The sequence below is a fragment of the Oryx dammah genome, unplaced genomic scaffold (assembly GCF_014754425.2).
Source record: "Oryx dammah isolate SB20612 unplaced genomic scaffold, SCBI_Odam_1.1 HiC_scaffold_25, whole genome shotgun sequence".
In the NCBI taxonomy this organism is placed as follows: Eukaryota; Metazoa; Chordata; class Mammalia; order Artiodactyla; family Bovidae; genus Oryx; species Oryx dammah.
This window is the reverse complement of record NW_024070209.1, coordinates 6017133-6034694: the sequence shown is the minus strand read 5'-3', so window position 1 is coordinate 6034694 and position 17562 is coordinate 6017133. Positions and strand designations below refer to the sequence as shown.

Genomic DNA, 17562 nt, shown 5'->3' with positions numbered 1-17562 from the left:
GGCCAGTGGTGAGCTTGCCTGGCCCTCGGGTGTCTGGGGCCCCACGGTGGATGTCAGGGTCTTGGGCCGTGGTGTATTTTGCCGGTCACTGCACTTGAGTGACTTCCTCCAAAAGTGAAAGGCAGGTCGTGCCTGCCAGCTCCTGGCAGGCTCTCACTTGCAGCTCTCTGTCCTGGAGACGTCAGCCTGTGGACGTAAACAGGTAATGACTCAGTCAACTTGACATCCTGCCAGGACAGCCCAGGTTGAACTTGAGGAAAACAGGCTCTTCTTGCTCAGGGCATAATGTGGGGCTGGAATGCTCCTTCCCTTTTTGTTGATGTAGCTTTACTTCCGTTCCCAGACACTGGCTTTGAAAGGTGCCCTTAGGGTCGGATTACGGGTTAGCCATGATCGCTGCTCAGGTGCTCCCCTGGGACTTTGGGGCACAGAGCAGAGGGAGCTTGGACCTCCTGGGGGAGCAGGGAGGAGGGGATGGGGCTGACGGCACTCTCCAGAGGACGGGATCCAGGGGGCCAGTGGGGCAAGGCCTGGGAGGGGGCTTCCCAGAGGGCGGGAACGGGGAACAGATTGGCCCTGACACTTCAACCAGGAAATATCAATTCTGAAGACGTAAAGGATGGGGTGAGATAAGGATAGCCCACTATTTTAGGGGGACCTCACACAATTCATCTCAGGAGAGAGTCTTGGGGCCCCTGAAGCCAGTAAATGTGTGCAGGCTCCTTGGGTGACCAGCTTCTGCTTTTCACTGGCACTTTAAAGTTCTCTCTCTAGATCTTTTTTTTTTTTTTTAATTTAATTTTGATTTTATACTAGATACTTCCCTGGTGGCTCAGTGGTAAAGAACAAGCCTGCCCAGTTCAGGAGACAAGAGACATGGGTTTGATCCCTGGGTCAGGAAGATCCCCTGGAGGAGGGCATGGCAACCCACTCCAGTATTCTTGCCTGGAGAATCCCATGGACAGAGGAGCCTGGCGGGCTACAGCCCATGGGGGTCACAAAGAGTCGGACACGACTGAGTGACTTAGCACAGACACAATAGTTGGTTTACAACGCTGTGTTAGTTTCAGGTGTACAGCAAAGCGATTCAGTTACCCATATACATATATCCATTCTTTTTTAGATTCTTTTTCCATATAGATTATCAGAGTATTGAGTAGAGTTCCTTGTGCTATACAGTCGGTCCTTGTGATTACCTGTTTTATATATAGCAGTGTGTATGTGTTAATCCTGAACTTCTAATTTACCCCTACCCTGCCTCTCCCCTTTAGTAACCATAAGTGTGTTTTCTAAGCCTGTGAGTCTGTTTTGTAAATAATTCATTTGTATAATTTTTTAGATCCCACAAATCAGTGATAGATATGGTATTTGTCTTTCTCTGTCTTACGTCATTTAATATGATAATCTCTGTGTGTCCATCCCTGTTGCTGCAAATGGCATTATTTCATTCTTTTTTAAAATGTATGAGTAATATTCTGCTGTATATATTAAATACACCACATCTTCTTTATCCGTTCAACTGTGGATGGACATTCAGGTTGCTTCCATGTCCTGCCTCTTATAAACAGTGCTGCAATGAACACTTGGGTATGTGTGTCTTTTTGAGTTACCATTTCCTCCTGCTATATGCCCAGAAGCGGGATTCCAGGCTCATATGTAGCTCTATTTTTAGTTTTTAAAAAAATTTAGTTATTTTTAATTGAAGCATAATTGCTTTACATTATTATGTTGGTTTCTATCAAACATCAGCATATTTTTAGTTTTTTTAAGGAACCTCCCCTCTGTTCTCCATAGTGGCTGCAACAATTTACATTTCCACCAACAGAGTAGGAGAGTTCATACTAGATTCTTACACATTTGCTTTGCGATAATTCATGTGTTACTCAAACCAGGAAGGCAGACTTGCCCTGGTCTGTGTTCGCTGCATCACCTCTGTGCAGAGGTGACTTGTTCGGCCTTTGCTTCTCACTCCAAAGGTTGGCCGTGGGGTGGGGAGGGGGCTGGAGAGGGGCAGGAACTGGGGGCCTAGCACCTTTCTGCATCCCCTTCTATATCAGGTTGTGCCAGGGGTTTAAAAATGGTTTTATTTATAATCAAATGAGTTCAGTCACCATGTGCCTCTCTCCCTTCTCCCTCCTTTGCCAGGGACCTGGAAGCTAGGGCACAGAACGAGTTCTTCCGGGCCTTCTTCAGGCTGCCAAGGCGGGAGAAGCTGCACGCCGTCCTGGACTGTTCCCTCTGGACCCCGTTCAGCCGCTGTCACACCGCCGGGCAGATGTTCACCTCCGACAGTTACATCTGCTTTGCCAGCAAGGAGGCAGGCTGCTGCAAAGTCATTCTGCCACTCCGAGAGGTAGACCTGGCATCCTCCCGTGGGGCGGGGGGGCGGTAGGGTCATGGTTGCTGGGAGACGGAGGGGAGGGATGCTCACAGGGCAAGGCTCTGCCTCTGAGGATGGGCGAATCTAGAGGGATGCTTGGCCTGAGTTGACCAGGGGCCCCTGCTTTTTTTTGTTGTTGCCTGGCAACCTGAAATTTGCATAGATGTGAATGGTGAGAACAGGCACCCTGGCCTCCACATTATTGATAAAGATCTTATTAAAATGTTCATGCCTAGCAATGAAAGCTTTTCCAACAGACCTTAGGAAGGAGTCCTCCCCTTTCACTCACCAGGAGGGAAGAGAAAAAAATGACCTATTAAAAAATTACCTTTTGAAAAGAAATGTCAAGTTGCTTCATTTGTATATCCTTCTAGAACTTTACGTAAAAATTTAGAAAAATGCTTCTCTTCCTGGTGGCTCAGATGGTAAAGAATCCATCTGCATTGCAAGAAACACGGATTCAATCCCTGAGTCAGAACCGTCCCTGGAGAAGGGAATGGCTACCTACTCCAGTATTCTTGCCCAAAGAATCCCATGGACAGAGGAGCCTGATGAGCTACAGTCCGTGGGGTTGGGGGGGTTGCAAAGAGTCAGACACGACTGAGTAACTAACACTGTCACTTTCCAGCTATAAAATTCTGGAGTTCTCTTCTTGGAAGTGGAGTCTGCTTTGAGATCTGTTGAGCTCAGTCCTGTGATTCTGGGGCATGTCTCTAGTGACAGGACCCAAAGCTCTGTCAAATGTCAAGACTTCCAAACTCTTGCTGTTATAATGTACAGACTAAGCAGTATTCAGAAAAACTCAGTTTTTTCATTCATGTGATTGACCCCCATTTTTCTGCAGCAGATGACTTCATTTTACAAATGCCTTTAGAGCAGAGCAAGAATTCCTTATATAGTTATTTTTAAAAATTACATACATATAATGTAAAGTCAAGTAGGCCTTAGGAAGCATCACTATGAACAAAGCTAGTGGAGGAGATCGAATTCCAGTTGAGCTATTTCAAATCCTAAAAGATGATGCTGTGAAAGTGTTGCACTCAGTATGCCAGCAAATTTGGAAAACTCAGCAGTGGCCACAGGACTGGAAAAGGTCAGTTTTCACCCCAATCCCAAAGAAAAGCAATGCCAAAGAATGCTCAAGCTACTGCACAATTGCACTCATCTCACACGCTAGCAAAGTAATGCTCAAAATTCTCCAAGCCAGGCTTCAACAGTTCGTGAACCGTGAACCTCCAGCTGTTGAAGCTGGTTCTTAGAAAAGGCAGAGGAACCAGAGATCGAATTGCCAACATCCGCTGGATCATGGAAAAAGCAAGAGAGTTCCAGAAAAACATCTATCTCTGCTTTATTGACTATGCCAAAGCCTTTGACTATGTGGATCACCACAAACTGTGGAACATTCTTAAAGAGAAGGAAATACCAGACCATCTGACCTGCCTCTTGAGAAACCTGTATGAAGCTCAGGAAGCAACTGTTAGAACTGGACATGGAACAACAGACTGGTTCCAAATAGGAAAAAGAGTATGTCAAGGCTGTATATTGTCACCCTGTTTATTTAACTTATGTGCACAGTACATCATGAGAAATGCTGGGTTGGATGAAGCACAAGCTGGAATCAAGATTGCTGGCAGAGTTATCAATAACCTCAGATATGCAGATGACACCACCTTTATGCCAGAAAGTGAAGAAGAACTTAAAGAGCCTCTGATGAAAGTAAAAGAGGAGAAAGAAAAAGTTGGCTTAAAGCTCAAAGTTCAGAAAACTAAGATCATGCCATCTGGTCCCATCACTTCATGGGAAATAGATGGGGAAACAGTGGAAACAGTGACTGACTTTATTTTTTAGGGCTCCAAAATCACTGCAGATGGTGACTGCAGCCATGAAATTAAAAGACGCTTACTCCTTGGAAGAAAAGTTATGACCAACCTAGACAGCATATTTAAAAAGCAGAGACATTACCTTGTCAACAGAGGTCCATCTAGTCAAGGCTATGGTTTTTCTAGTAGTCATGTATGGATATGAGAGTTGGACTATAAAGAAGGCTGAGCACTGAAGAGCTGATGCTTTTGAACTGTGGTGTTGGAGAAGACTCTTGAGAGTCCCTTGGACTGCAAGGAGATCCAACCAGTCCATCCTAAAGGAAATGAGTCCTGAATATTCATCGGAAGGACTGATGCTGAAGTTGAAGCTCCAATACTTTGGCCATCTGATGCGAAGAACTGACTCATTTGAAAAGACCCTGATGCTGAGAAAGATTGAGGGCAGGAGAAGGGGATGACAGAGGATGAGATGGTTGGATGGCATCACTGACTCAATGGACATCAGTCTGAGTAAACTCCGGGAGTTGGTGATAGGCAGGGAGGCCTGGCATGCTGCAGTCCATGGGGTCCCAAAGATTCGGACACGACTGAGCAACTGAACTGAACATATACATACATGCCATTTTAGCTATTTTTAAGTGTTATTGTTCAGTGGTATTAAGTACATTCACATTTTGTGCAACTAACTGACACCCAGTCCCCATTAAACAATAGCACCCCAAATCTCCCTCCTTCAGCCCCAGGGTTCCACCACCATCCTTTCTGCCTCTATGAGTCCTGACTCCCCTGTGCTCAGTCATGTCCAACTCTTTGCGACCCTATGGACTGTAGCCCGCCAGGTTCCTGGGACCATGGAATTCTCTAGGCAAGAATACTGGAGTAGGTTGCCATTTCCTCCTCCAGGGGATCTTCCAGACCCAGGGATCAAATCTGCGTCTCTTATGTCTCCTGCATTGGCAGGTGGGTTCCTTACCACTGAGGTTCCTGGGAAGCCCTGACCTCTGTAGGTCTCTTCTATCAGTGAAATCCTACAAAATTTGTCATTTTGTGACTGGCTGTATCACTTAGCAGAACGCCCTCAAGGTGAATCCATACTGCAGCACTTGTCAGAATATCCATCCTTTCTGGGACTTCTTGGGTCCAGTGGTTAAGAATCTGCCTGTCAGTGCAGGGGACACAGGTTCAAGCCCTGGTCAGGGAACTAAGATCTTGTGTGCAACGTGGTTTGGCAAAAAAAAAAAAAAAAAAATCCATCCCTTTTAAGACTGAATAATGTCCCACTGTGTGTAGAGCCATGTTTTGGTTATGTTTCATCCGTTAATCCAGCCAGGGGCACTTGAATTCCTCCCACTTTGGGCTGTTGTAAATACACCGCATCCCATACTTTCTCACTTCGTACTGGTTCCTTGATGCAGTTATTGGGTTTGTCCTCCTCTCTGTTTTCTGTGTCTGCGATTGAACCCCTGCTCCTCTTCTCTCTGGCTGTGCCTCTGTGCGCGTGACTGTCTGCAACAGGTCGTGAGCATCGAGAAAATGGAGGACACGAGTCTGCTGCCAAACCCCATCATTGTCAGCATCCGGAGCAAGATGGCCTTCCAGTTCATTGAGCTCAGAGACCGAGACAGCCTGGTGGAGGGTCTGCTGGTGAGACTGAAGCTGGTGCATGCCGACCACCCTGTGCACTATGACACCACCCTGGATGAGGAGCTGGTATGAGCCCTGGAGACAGCAGGAGTCTGTAAACAGAAAATCCCTTTTTTTGCCCCAGCACCTCTAGGGCAGGTGTCTTCAAAGGGGAGTGCAGGTAACGATGACCCACTTGGGTACCAGAAAAATGTCAATAATGCTGGACCTGGGTAGCAGACAATCTGATATCATCTTTAATGTGCTGGGTGTCCTGAGTGGGTATGGCAGGGTTAGAGGGGGTTGAAGGGGACTCACCCACAGGTTGGAGGGACTAATGGGGCTCACAGGTTAGAGGGGTTGATGGGGTACACTCAGGTGTCAGGGATCAACAGGCCATCTTCTCAGAGGTTGGAGGGTTTGGTGGGGAATCAACACACAGGTGAGTGGACACCCTCTTTATTAGAGAGGTCAGTGCCCTCATCCCCCTGAGGTTGGAGGAGATGATGTTATAGTATTTGGGGGCAGATGTAAGTTGCCCAGTGAGATGATTCACAGTCTTTAAGATTGGACAGCTGCCACAGTAGATCCAGATCTGCTGGACCTAGTCCGATTCTTTCACACCGGTCCTCCTCGTTTCTGGACCTCTGTTCATCTGAGTAGTGGCAGGAGGACAGGCTCAGTTCCCTAGAGCCGCTCTCTCCAGATGTCCATCCTCAGTTCTACATGCTGAGGGTGCGATGTTTCCTTCCTGGCCCTGCCTGGGGCGGTGTTCTGTGAGCCAGGGAGCAGCGGTGCTGGGAAAGCCCCTGTGGACCATGCTCCTTCCTGAGGATCAGCTCCGTTGGGTCTAGTGTTAGAGTGCCTTTCCCGTAAGTCCCAAGCAGATAGGCATGTTTAAGTTTTTTATGCTCACACTTCCAAAGACAGAGACTGCCGCGTAACTAAAGCAGTGACTCTCTTTTTGTCATTCTTTTTTTTCCTTCCCATTTAGACCTCACCCGTGTTTCATTCAACAAGCTTGTGCAGTGGCAACCACAGGTTTGGGGGTCTTGAGATGGTGCCTTCGCAAAATAGCGAGGATAGGGAAAAAGAAACGAGCCCACTGATGCACCCCGAGGCTTTCCGGCAATCGGGCAGCCAGAGCCCGGACTCGAGATTGGTGAGTGACGTGGCTCCACCCTCGCACGTGGAGGTGGTGGGGCGTGGCTTCCAGGCCCCTCCTGGGGTGGGCCTGACACAGGTTCCTAGGCAACCCTGGGCACCTCATTGGCAAAGAGTGGAAGGGGGCAGAGATGCCAGTGGCCTGAATGCTTCCGGGTAGGTGGAGGATGTGGTGGGACGTCGTGGGGCAGTGACTTTCCACCTGCCCTTCAGGGAGCATCTATCCGTGCTCTCCTTGTGGGGTTTCCAGGTACAGAACAAGTCTGTCTCCTTTTATCCAGTGGCGTCCGCGGGACTCCTAGGTACAGGGCTTCTTTTTTGGCCCCTGGCTGTTTTCCAGTTTTACTAAACTAAAAATACCTTGGTTACACTTGTGATTGTTTTCTCCTCTGCAGGGAGACTCTGTGGGCAGTGCTTGAGTGGTAAATAGACTAGAAGCCGAGCTATGAGATGGTGCCCTGGCAGGAGGCACGCTGTGTGGGTACCGCCAGTACCAGGGTGGCTGCCGCTTGGCCGCTTAATGGCTCATGTATCACAGATTGTTAGCTTTATTTATTCAGGGTGAAGCCTTCTGATGTGCTGTTCAGAGATGCTCACTGAATGCTCATTGTTTCAACAAATAAGAATATTGACTATATGTGTGCACCTCTCCCATGACTGGAGAACAGATAATTAAGAGCATACATAAATTTCTTGTTTAAAAGGCACGGAAACATTCCTGCTAACTAGGAATTCTAAAGAATTTTCAAAATTCATAGTTTGAAAGGATTTCCAGCTGCCTAGACCCATCGTCTCTTTCTCATCTCTACTACTGAGAACGATGTCATTTTTTTTTCCAGTTGGCAATTTTTCCTCTGGCTGTCAGGAAGTTCCAGGCAAATCATGAGAGCCCCTGGCTCCTCTCTGCCCTCTGAGCTGACCTGTTTCAGAAACTGGTTTGGCTTCGACATCCTGAGAGGCTTCCCCACCCTGACCCCGCTCCGCCCTCCATCGGCTTTGCGTTCCCATAGTAGTTCGGATGAGCACACTGAGCACACTCTTACTATCAACTTTGCCAAGGAAATGGCATTTTATTCACGTCGGGTCTCCCTCGGGGCTCTGAATTCCCGAAGGGCTAGTGACCTTTACATCCCCATGCTGCTGGACGTTCAGAGGAGTCTGCCCAGCGAATTGCCTGGAGCAGGAGGGTCCTCTCTCAGCTGAGGGAGCACCCTCTGTGACGGGCTGTGGACGGTGCCGCTTCGTTCGCCGAGCGTGTCTCCGCTTCCAGTCCAGGGAACAGATCAAGGTAAGCCTCTGGAACGACCACTTCGCGGAGTACGGCCGGACGGTGTGTATGTTCCGCACGGAGAAGATCCGGAAGCTGGTGGCCATGGGGATCCCCGAGTCCCTGCGCGGCAGACTCTGGCTTCTTTTCTCAGGTGAGGGTTTTTGGGGTCTCCAGACCCTGCTTTTATTTCTGGAGCAGATGCAGGATGGAGGCCCTGACCCGAGTGGGGGGGTGGGGAGTGTGTGCGCGCGTGTGTGTGCGCATGTGCGCGCGCATGCAGACGGCTTCTCTCCGCCTGTGACATGCCCATCGGGGACCTTGGGACCTTCCTGTGTGGACTGTGGGCCAAGCTGCTGCAACCTCTGGGCTGTGGGGTCCCCGGTCAGCATGAGGTCTTGGCAGAGGGATCGCCTCCCCTTCAGCCGTGATTTTATGAGTCTCTTCATCGTCCTTAGAATTCTGTTCAGAACCCCCTGGACATGCAGTGTCTAGATGTCTAGAGACCTGAAAACGTCTTCAGAAGTTGTTCACTTGTGTGCTTTAAAATAACTCCCTCTGGGGACACTTCCTCCTGGTCCCCCCGCTGCGGGGAATGCACACAGAGCCGAGGGGTCTTCTCTCCTGCCCGCATCCTCCTTCTGCTTCGCTGGATCTGGGACTTTCCGTTTGCTGCTTTGGGGCGTCTCTCATCTGATGCTCACCGATGGATGGGCTAAGCCTGGGGCCCAGGTCTCCAGAGGCGTCTTCTGTGAGCAGTGTGGCACCACTCGGTGAAGGAACGGGGCCCCCACCAGCAGGAAGGGAGGGCCCTGCGGTCCAGGGTGTGACTGCTGTTCCTTTCGAGGTCCTAGGGGGGATAGCGGCCAGGGCTCCACCTTCCTCGGAGACCCTTCTGGGAGCCTTCCGGAGGCTAGGGCTCCTCATGTGCACCACAGAACATATGCTCCATAGCTTTCTTTTTTTTAAATTAATTTGTACTTTATTTTTGGTTGCACTGGATCTTTGTTGGTGCACACGGGCTTTCTCTCATTGTGGCAGAGAGGCCACATACATACATCTGTTACTGAGGAATACAACTGATTATAAGTATATTAGTATAAAGCTATTTTTTGTATGAGCTCTTCTCCCTCTCTGTAAGGTTCTTCTTAGAAAAGCCGTATTACTTCATTTTTCCTTTTTTTTTGTTTTTAGCAGAAGTGAAGTTCCTTTTGGTCGTGTGTGGTCTTAACTATTTTGTGTTGCTCAGATAGTGAGACCCCACTAAGGTCCTCCGCCAAGACAGGCCCCTCCCCATGTGGGCTCTCTCCCAGAAATCACCCTCCCTTGAAATGTTATTTTTTTAAAAAAACTTTTTATTTTATATTGGAGAAGACCCAATTAACAGTGTTGTGAGAGTTTCAGGTGGACAGCAAAGGGACTCAGCCATACATATACGTGTATCCATTCTCTCCCAAACTCCCCTCCCATCCAGGCTGCCACCTAACATTGAAATGTTACTTGTAAATCACCAGATGCCGTCACAGACCTTGCTGCGCATCCTGGTTACTATGGCAACCTGGTGGAGGCGTCCATGGGAAAGTGTTGCCTGGTGACGGAGGAGATAGAGCGGGACCTGCACCGCTCCTTGCCAGAGCACCCCGCCTTCCAAAACGAAACGGGCATTGCGGCCTTGAGGAGAGTCCTGACGGCCTATGCCCACAGGAACCCCAAGATCGGGTACTGCCAGGTGAGTTGGGCGCTGCAGGGCCGTCCCAGGCCAACCACCCAGGCCTCGGATGCCGTGTTCTTAGCCATCTGTACCAAGGACTGTCCTGTGGAGGGAATCGGCCTCGTGGAGTCAGACAAGCTGATGATGTGGGAGGAGTGTTACCCAGTGCCCAGAAGGGCGTGGCATGAGCTGGCCCCTGTCCTCAGGAGGCCATTCAGCCTTCATGGCCTCCCAGCCTCCACTGCAGGATAGTATTGATGAAGCCGCTCTGGAGCGTCCTACCTCTAAACCGTACAGAAGTCATCAGGATTATTTTAAAATCTGAACATAGACAAAGAGATTAGTGGGATTGGGTTCTGAGCCTAAGGCATGCTCCACAGCCCAGCCCAGCATCACTCCTGGGGGCCAGGGGCAAAGCAGTGGCTGATGCTTCAGCCCAGCGGGTCCTGTGGGGCCCACGCTGATAACTGTGGTCATTCCAGCTCAGTCTTGACTGGCTGTGTATACTGTATCTCTCATCTGTGTAGCCTGGGCTTCTGTGGCTCACTTGGGCTTGTGTATTGTTGAATGTCTCTGTGGTACACGTGACCTGGTCAGTAATTGTCCGCTCCCCTGTGACTCCCCTGAGCAGTCCATGAACATCCTGACCTCTGTTCTGCTGCTGTATGCTAAGGAGGAGGAAGCCTTCTGGCTGCTGGTGGCTGTGTGTGAGCGGATGCTGCCCGACTACTTCAACCACCGAGTCATTGGTAACTGTCTGCTCCCTTCCCCTCTGTCCCTTGAGGTGGTTATAAAGAGACTTGGCTAGTCTCTGCACCAGCACTGTCTGACTCTTAAATCGTCATAACTAACTGATATAACTCTACACAGTTTTGGCAAAAGGGTGGAATGTGGTAACCTAACTGCTTCTTTGCCACAAACTCTTACAGATTTATTTTTTTTGGCTGCGCTGTGTGGCGTGCGGTATCTTAGTTCTCTGACCAGGAATCAAACCCATGCCTCCTGCAGTGGGAGCAAAGTCTTAACCACTGGATCCCTGGGAAGTCCCCTCTTACAGATTTTTGGATAAAGAAAAAATTATTTTATGTGGATAGCTGAACTTAAGGAAAGAAAAATTCCTAGGTTCAAAAAGCAAGTCCAAAAGTGAAAACCATAGAGGTTTTTCAGTGATGCTGAGGCCTGGAAGGAGAGTTCTCATTCTTGTTCCCCAGGGAGTTGGCACAGATAGGAGATGCAGGGAGTAGAGCAATAATGGAGACCCTGAGACCCGACGTAAAGGGCAGAGGAGGAGAACTCCTCACTTATCCAGGCTGATGGTAAGAAAGGGCATTTGTGACTGCCCTGGCTCTGGGCAAACCTGTGTGTGACCCCCAGGCATATGTGCCGCTGACTTTGGTGTGGTTGAGATTTGAATTTGCACCCTATCTGTGATCCAGCTACCTCCTCGTGGAGAAAATGACGTGGAAATTGCTCTGGCCGAGCGATACTCTTAGGGACACGTTATAGTAATCCAGAATGAGAGGTGGAAATGGCGTAAACTTAGGGTGGCAGCCGTGGGATCAGAAACAGAAGACCCAGTTTGAGATGGAATTGGCAAAGGGCTGGATGTAGGGACAAGGCAGGAAGAAGAGGCTTGAAGACTGGGGTCTAAGAACTGAGGGAGTATCAAGGCCACCGGGAGGGAGGGAGGGCTGGCTGGGAAGGAGGCGGCCTTTGACTTGTCCCCTGGCCCCCTTCCTGTATTTGAGTGGCTAACTGGTTTGCTTCCCTCTTCCCTTCATATCAAGGGGGGTACTTCATGCTGTACGGAGCAGTAAGGAGTGACCAGAACCTCGAGGCCACTGGGGGCATGCTGTCCAAGCCCTCCCTGCGTGATGACCTCGAGGTCGCTGGGGGCATGCCGTCCAAGCCCTCCCTGGGTGATGACCTCAAGGCCACTGGGGGCATGCTGTCCAAGCCCTCCCTGCATGATGACCTCGAGGTCACTGGGGGCATACTGTCCAAACCCTCCCTGGGTGATGGGACAGATTGTAGTGAGCAGTGGAGCCTCCAAGATAATGTGACCACCACCCCAATACAGGGAGCGTTTCTATAACCCCTGCCTCCTCTTCCCTGCCATGCCCAATACCTGGCACTGATTTCTGTCACCACAGGTTTATTTGGCTTGTTCTTGAACTTGGAATAAATGTAATAGTAGAGAATGTTCTGACTTCCTTCACTCGAGATACTGTTGGTGCATCAGCAGTTCCTTTTCATTGCTGCGTGCTATTTCATGGTACATTCATACCGTGATTCTTTCATCCCAGTCATTGGAGTTTCCAATTTCTTCTTATAAGTCCCAGTGAACATTGTTAGGTAAAGACGACCAGGTACACCAAAAAAAATCTCTGACAGGCTTTAATGGCAGAGCGCTCCCTGGTGGGGTTCCCGGACCCGAACGGGGCAGGTCAAGGGGATCCGTGCGGAGCTTCGTTGGGAGTTTGTTTATATATGCACGTTGCGAGGGATGGCTGGGTTAGCGGATGGGAGTTTGGATAGGCTGCAGGTTCGCGGCGTTGCGAGCTGATAGGTTTCTCCATGCGGCTGAGGCAGGGCGGCTTATGCAGCTGAGGTGGCGCGGTTTATGCAGCTGGGGGCGGGGCGGCTTTAGCTGGCAGAGTATGCTGTCCTTGGTCCCTGGCATCTGGGAGGCTCCCTCCGTTAGGGACTTCCCCCGCCGGCGTGGGGAGAGGAGGGGGGGCCCATCATGGCCCCCAGGGTCCGACCTTACAAACATCCGTGTATAAGTCTTCTTGGAATATATATTGACACTTTTCTTAGGATTTACCCAGGGGTAGAATTCCTGGGTCATGGTTAGATGTATGCTTAACTTTATAAGAAACTGTCAGTTTTCCAAAATGGACAAAATGTATTCACATTATCTCATACCAGCAATGCATGGGAGTTCCAGTTGCTCCATATCCCTGTTTATACTTGGAATTTTCTGTCTTTTTAATTTTACCCATTCTGGTGGGTGAGAGTGGTATATCATGGTGATTTTAATTTACATTCCTCTAGTCATTGTTAATGATGTTAAACCTATTTTTCTGTGCTTATTGGCCATTTGTCACTTTAGAAATGTGCAAATCTTTTGCTTTTTTTAAAAAAAGATTTGTTTATTGATTTCTTATCAAGTTGCATCAGTTCTTTATTTTTATTTTGATTACAAAACCTTTGTCAGATATAATTGCCACAAATACTTTCTCTGAGTTTGAAGTTTGCATTTTCATTTTATGAATGGTCTCTTTTGAAGAATACCAGTCTTTAATTTTGATGAAATCCAATTCATAATTTTTCTGCAGTTAATGCTTTTGTGTCCTAAGAAATTTTAGTCTTTTGCCTGTATTTTCTTTTAGATTTTTTTTTAGCACTAGCTTTTATACCTAAATCCATGACACATTTCATATGTATTTTTCTGAATGGTTTGAGGTAGGAAGAGGGGACCCTTCCCCCTCCCCCGCCCATGTAGGTGAGCACTTGGTTCAGGACTGTTTTATTTATTTATAATTGAAAGGTAATTGATTTACAATATTGTGTTGGTTTCTGCCATACATCAGCATGAATCAGCCATAGGTATACATATGTCCCTTCCCTCCTGAACATCCCTCCTGCCTCCCACCCAATCCTACCCCTCTAGGGTGTCACAGAGCACCAGTTGGGCTCGCTGAGTCATATAGCAAATTCCCACTTGCTCTCTGTTTTATATACGGTAGTGTATATGTTTCAGGGCTACTCTCTCCTTTCGTCCCTTCCTCTCCTTCCCCCACTGTGTCCATAAGTCTGTTCTCTCTGTCTGGGTCTCCGTTGCTGCCCTGCAAATAGGCTCATCAGTACCATCTTTCTAGATTCTATATATATGCATTCATATACAATATTTGTTTTTCCCTTTCTGACTGACTCTATCTAATAGACTTTAGGCCCAGCCACCCCATTAGGACTGACGCAAATGCATTCCTTTTTATGGCTGAGTAATATTCCATTGTATACATGCACCACAGCTTCTTTATCCATTCATACTTCGATGGACATCTAGGTTGCTTCCATGTCCTAGCTGTAGTAGATAGGAGCACTGTTTTTGAAAATGCCAGATGAAAATACTGTCCTTCCCCCATTGAATCACCTTGGTCCAAACATCAGAAGTCAGTGAACCAAGTGTGAGCCCTTCCCTGGACTCCCGTCCTGTGTCATGGTTCTGTGTATCTCAGAGCAGCTCTAATCTGAGAGGGAGTGACTCCCTCCCCAGCCAGTCTCCATGGCTCCTTCCCCAGGGGCTCAGGTGGACCAGTCTGTCTTCGAGGAGCTCATCAAGGAGCAGCTCCCCGAGCTGGCGGAGCACATGCACGACCTCTCGGCCCTGGCGTCCATCTCCCTGTCCTGGTTCCTCACGCTCTTCCTCAGCATCATGCCCCTGGAGAGTGCCGTGAACGTGGTTGACTGCTTTTTCTATGACGGCATCAAGGCCATCTTCCAGCTGGGACTGGCTGTACTGGAGGCCACCGCCGAGGACCTGTGCAGCAGCAAGGATGACAGCCAGGCCTTGATGGTCCTCAGCAGGTGAGGCGGGGAGCCGGGCGCTGGACTGGGCCGTCACTGTGGGGCTCCCCTCCACTCTGCCACCTTGTGGTCCCCTGGGGCCAAGCCATCCGGCGACCTTGTCATCCTCGCCACCTTCCCTCGCTGCTGTCCACCAAGAGGCAGGAAGGTGAGGGTACTGCTGTCTTTCGAAAGGTTCAGGTGTCCTAAGTCTAGGTGGACCTCCAGTGACCTTGAACGGAAGGAGGGCAGGCAGACATGGGGAAACATGGGCCTCAGGAAGCCAGCTGGGGGATGTGGATGTTTTGTGCACAGAACACACGAGTGTTCCGAGCGTTGCAGTGAAGGCAAAGCCCGCTAGCCTGAGGACATGCGGAACTGAGGGCGAGCTGGCTGATAAATGACAAGTTCCTGTTCAGAATACCGTGGAAACCCAATATCTACGTCCCTGGATTTCCGTCACAGTGTGTACATCACTGGAGAGTCAGAAAAGTGAAAGTGTCAGTCGCTCAGTCATGTCCTACTCTTTGCAACCCCACGGACTGTAGCCCGCCAGACTGTCCATGGGATTTCCCAGGCGAGAATACTGGAGCAGGTTGCCATGCCCTTCTCCAGGGGATCTTCCTGACCCAGGGATTGAAACCTGGGTCTGTCACGCTGCAGGCAGACTCTTCACCTTCTGAGCCGCCAGGGAAGCCAGAGTGTCAGAGGCCTTGGAGACCTTCCTGTGGCTCCAGAGTCGCCGTGCCTGTCTTCACGCTCACTTCTCCTTTTCTCTAGAAAGAGTGTAGCTGCAGCGGCCTGGCCTTCCTCACAGTGACTGGAGACAGAGGAGCCGGTTTGACAGTTGCTGCCCATGTCTGGGGGCCCCTGTGAAGGTGGTGGGGGCTGCGAGGTGCCCAGGGTGGGGGAGGGGATGGTAACCCTGTGCTTTCCTGGTGTCTGATGTGCCCAGGTTTCTGGACCACGTCAAGAATGAAGACAGCCCGGGACCCCCGATTGGCAGCCACCACGCCTTCTTCTCTGATGACCAGGAGCCGTGTCCCGTGACTGACATCGCAGACCTGATCCGGGACTCCTACGAGGTACCTGGGCCCCATCCCCGCCAGCCCCCACCCCCAGGCCTCTCGGGAGGTGAACTTCCAGGGAGGTGCTGGGGGCTGCTGCTTGTCTGCTGTCTGGATGCAGAGAGGATTCTGTGAGCGAGTGCTCCCTCCCTCCCCTGCAGAAATTCGGGGACCAGTCTGTGGCTCAGATCGAGCGCATGCGCTGCAGGCACAGGATCCGAGTCCTCCAGGGCCACGAGGACACCACGAAGCAGAACGTGGTAAGTAGAGGCTGCCTCCAGGCCACGGCCCCCGGCGGCCAGGCGCTGACTCGCGCAGGGCCTCCTGCTGCCTCCTGACAGGAGAGTGACAACTTTGCTTTTTTTTTTTTTTTTGCATTAAATTAACAACTAAGTGGTTCAAATGGTAAAGATTCTGCTTGCAATGCAGGGGACCTGGGTTTGATACCTGGGTCAGGAAAATGCCCTGGAAAAGGCAAAGGCAACCCACTCCAGTATTCTTGCATGGGAAATCCCGTGGACAGAGCAGTCTAGGGGGCTATAGTCCATGGGGTCACAAAGAGTTGGACACAGCTGAGCAACTAACGACAGCTTGACAGCGGTGAGCTAGTGGAGAAACAGCATGGATTTAGTTTTAGAGTCAGACATATTGTGAGCAAATTAACTACTGTGAGCCTCTGTCTCCCTGGTTGTAAAATGAGGATAACAACACTCATCATATGGGGTTAAATAAAGAACAATATAGATGTTGCCCTGCGCCGAGGGCCTGTGGCCTTTTTTTTTTTTTTTTTTAGGGGCCACTACTACTGGCATAGGAAATGGCAAACTACTCCAATATTTATTTATTCTTGCCAGGAAAACCGAATGGACAGAGGAGCCTGGCAGGCTCCAGTCTGAGGTCACAAAGAGTCGGACAGGACTGAGCACACACAATTTTCTTAAAGCCGTTATTTATGTGTCATTTACTTTTGGCTGTGCCAGCTCTGCACCACTGCGGGGGCTTTTCTCTAGCTGTGGTGAGTGGGGGCGCCTCTCCAGTTGTGGTTCAAGGGCTTCTCATTGCTGTGGCTCCTCTCGTTGTGGAGCACAGGCTCTAGCGTGCATGGGCTTCCATGGTCGCGGCATGCAGGCTTAGCTGATCTGTGGCCTGTGGGGATCTTCCCAGACCAGGGATCGAACCTTTGGCCCCAGCACTGGCAGGCTGACTCTTAACCGCTGGACCACGAGGGAAGTCCAGGCCTATAGTGCTGGGGGTCATGCTGCAGGAAGTTGCCACCCAAGCTTGAGCCTTGCTAGCATTTGATCCTTTGCAAGTATTTAAATGCTCGTCCTGAGTCTTGGATGTGTGAATGAGAAAGGTTGAGGATGAAGCGCTGAGAAAGTCGCCATAAAGCCATCTCCGGGTGATCTGGGCACCCGGCGTCCACTCCAGCGGGATGCGCCCTCTTGACCCCTGATCCTCCAGGGCAGGCAGAGCATTCACTCCATGCCTGTTTGTTCTTTCCTCGAGCTCCGAGTCGTTATCCCAGAAGTCTCCGTCCTCCCTGAAGACCTGGAGGAGCTCTACGATTTATTCAAGGTAGGAGACTCTGAGGGGTGAGGAAGTGAGAGACCCTGAGTCAGGCCACAGCCGAGGCTGCCCACCTGCAGCGGGGAGGGCCCAGCATGGGCCTGCTGAGTGCAGCGAGGCTGGGGCGGCCCCTGCCAGCCGGCTCTGGCCTGACGGTGCCTGCTGAGCCCGTGCATGAATGCTGCTGCGCTCGGCCCAGAGGCCCTCAGTGACGGGGACGCACCCTGCCCTGCCCAACAGCAGTTCCCAGTCAGCCGTGGACACAACAGTGATTCTTACTGAACTGTCTCCTCGTATCCATTTTTTTTCCTGTTATTATTCTAAATTGAAGTATAGCTGATTTACAATGCTGTCTTTGATTCTGATGTATAGCACAGTGATTCAGT

The 17562-nt window shown here is 50.1% G+C and overlaps 1 protein-coding gene across 2 annotated transcripts in view; it reads left to right on the top strand.

Annotated features, from left to right (window-relative positions):
- TBC1D8 (TBC1 domain family member 8) overlaps positions 1–17562 on the top strand; it is a 138250-nt gene that overhangs the window by 94907 nt on the left and 25781 nt on the right. For both annotated transcript variants that reach the window (XM_040267693.1, XM_040267694.1), the window contains exons 6-15: positions 2146–2353; positions 5719–5913; positions 6821–6988; positions 8261–8411; positions 9772–9986; positions 10600–10717; positions 14276–14561; positions 15496–15625; positions 15769–15867; positions 17117–17185. In XM_040267693.1, the coding sequence (XP_040123627.1) occupies positions 2146–2353; positions 5719–5913; positions 6821–6988; positions 8261–8411; positions 9772–9986; positions 10600–10717; positions 14276–14561; positions 15496–15625; positions 15769–15867; positions 17117–17185 (1639 nt within the window). The remainder of the gene's footprint in view (positions 1–2145; positions 2354–5718; positions 5914–6820; positions 6989–8260; positions 8412–9771; positions 9987–10599; positions 10718–14275; positions 14562–15495; positions 15626–15768; positions 15868–17116; positions 17186–17562) is intronic.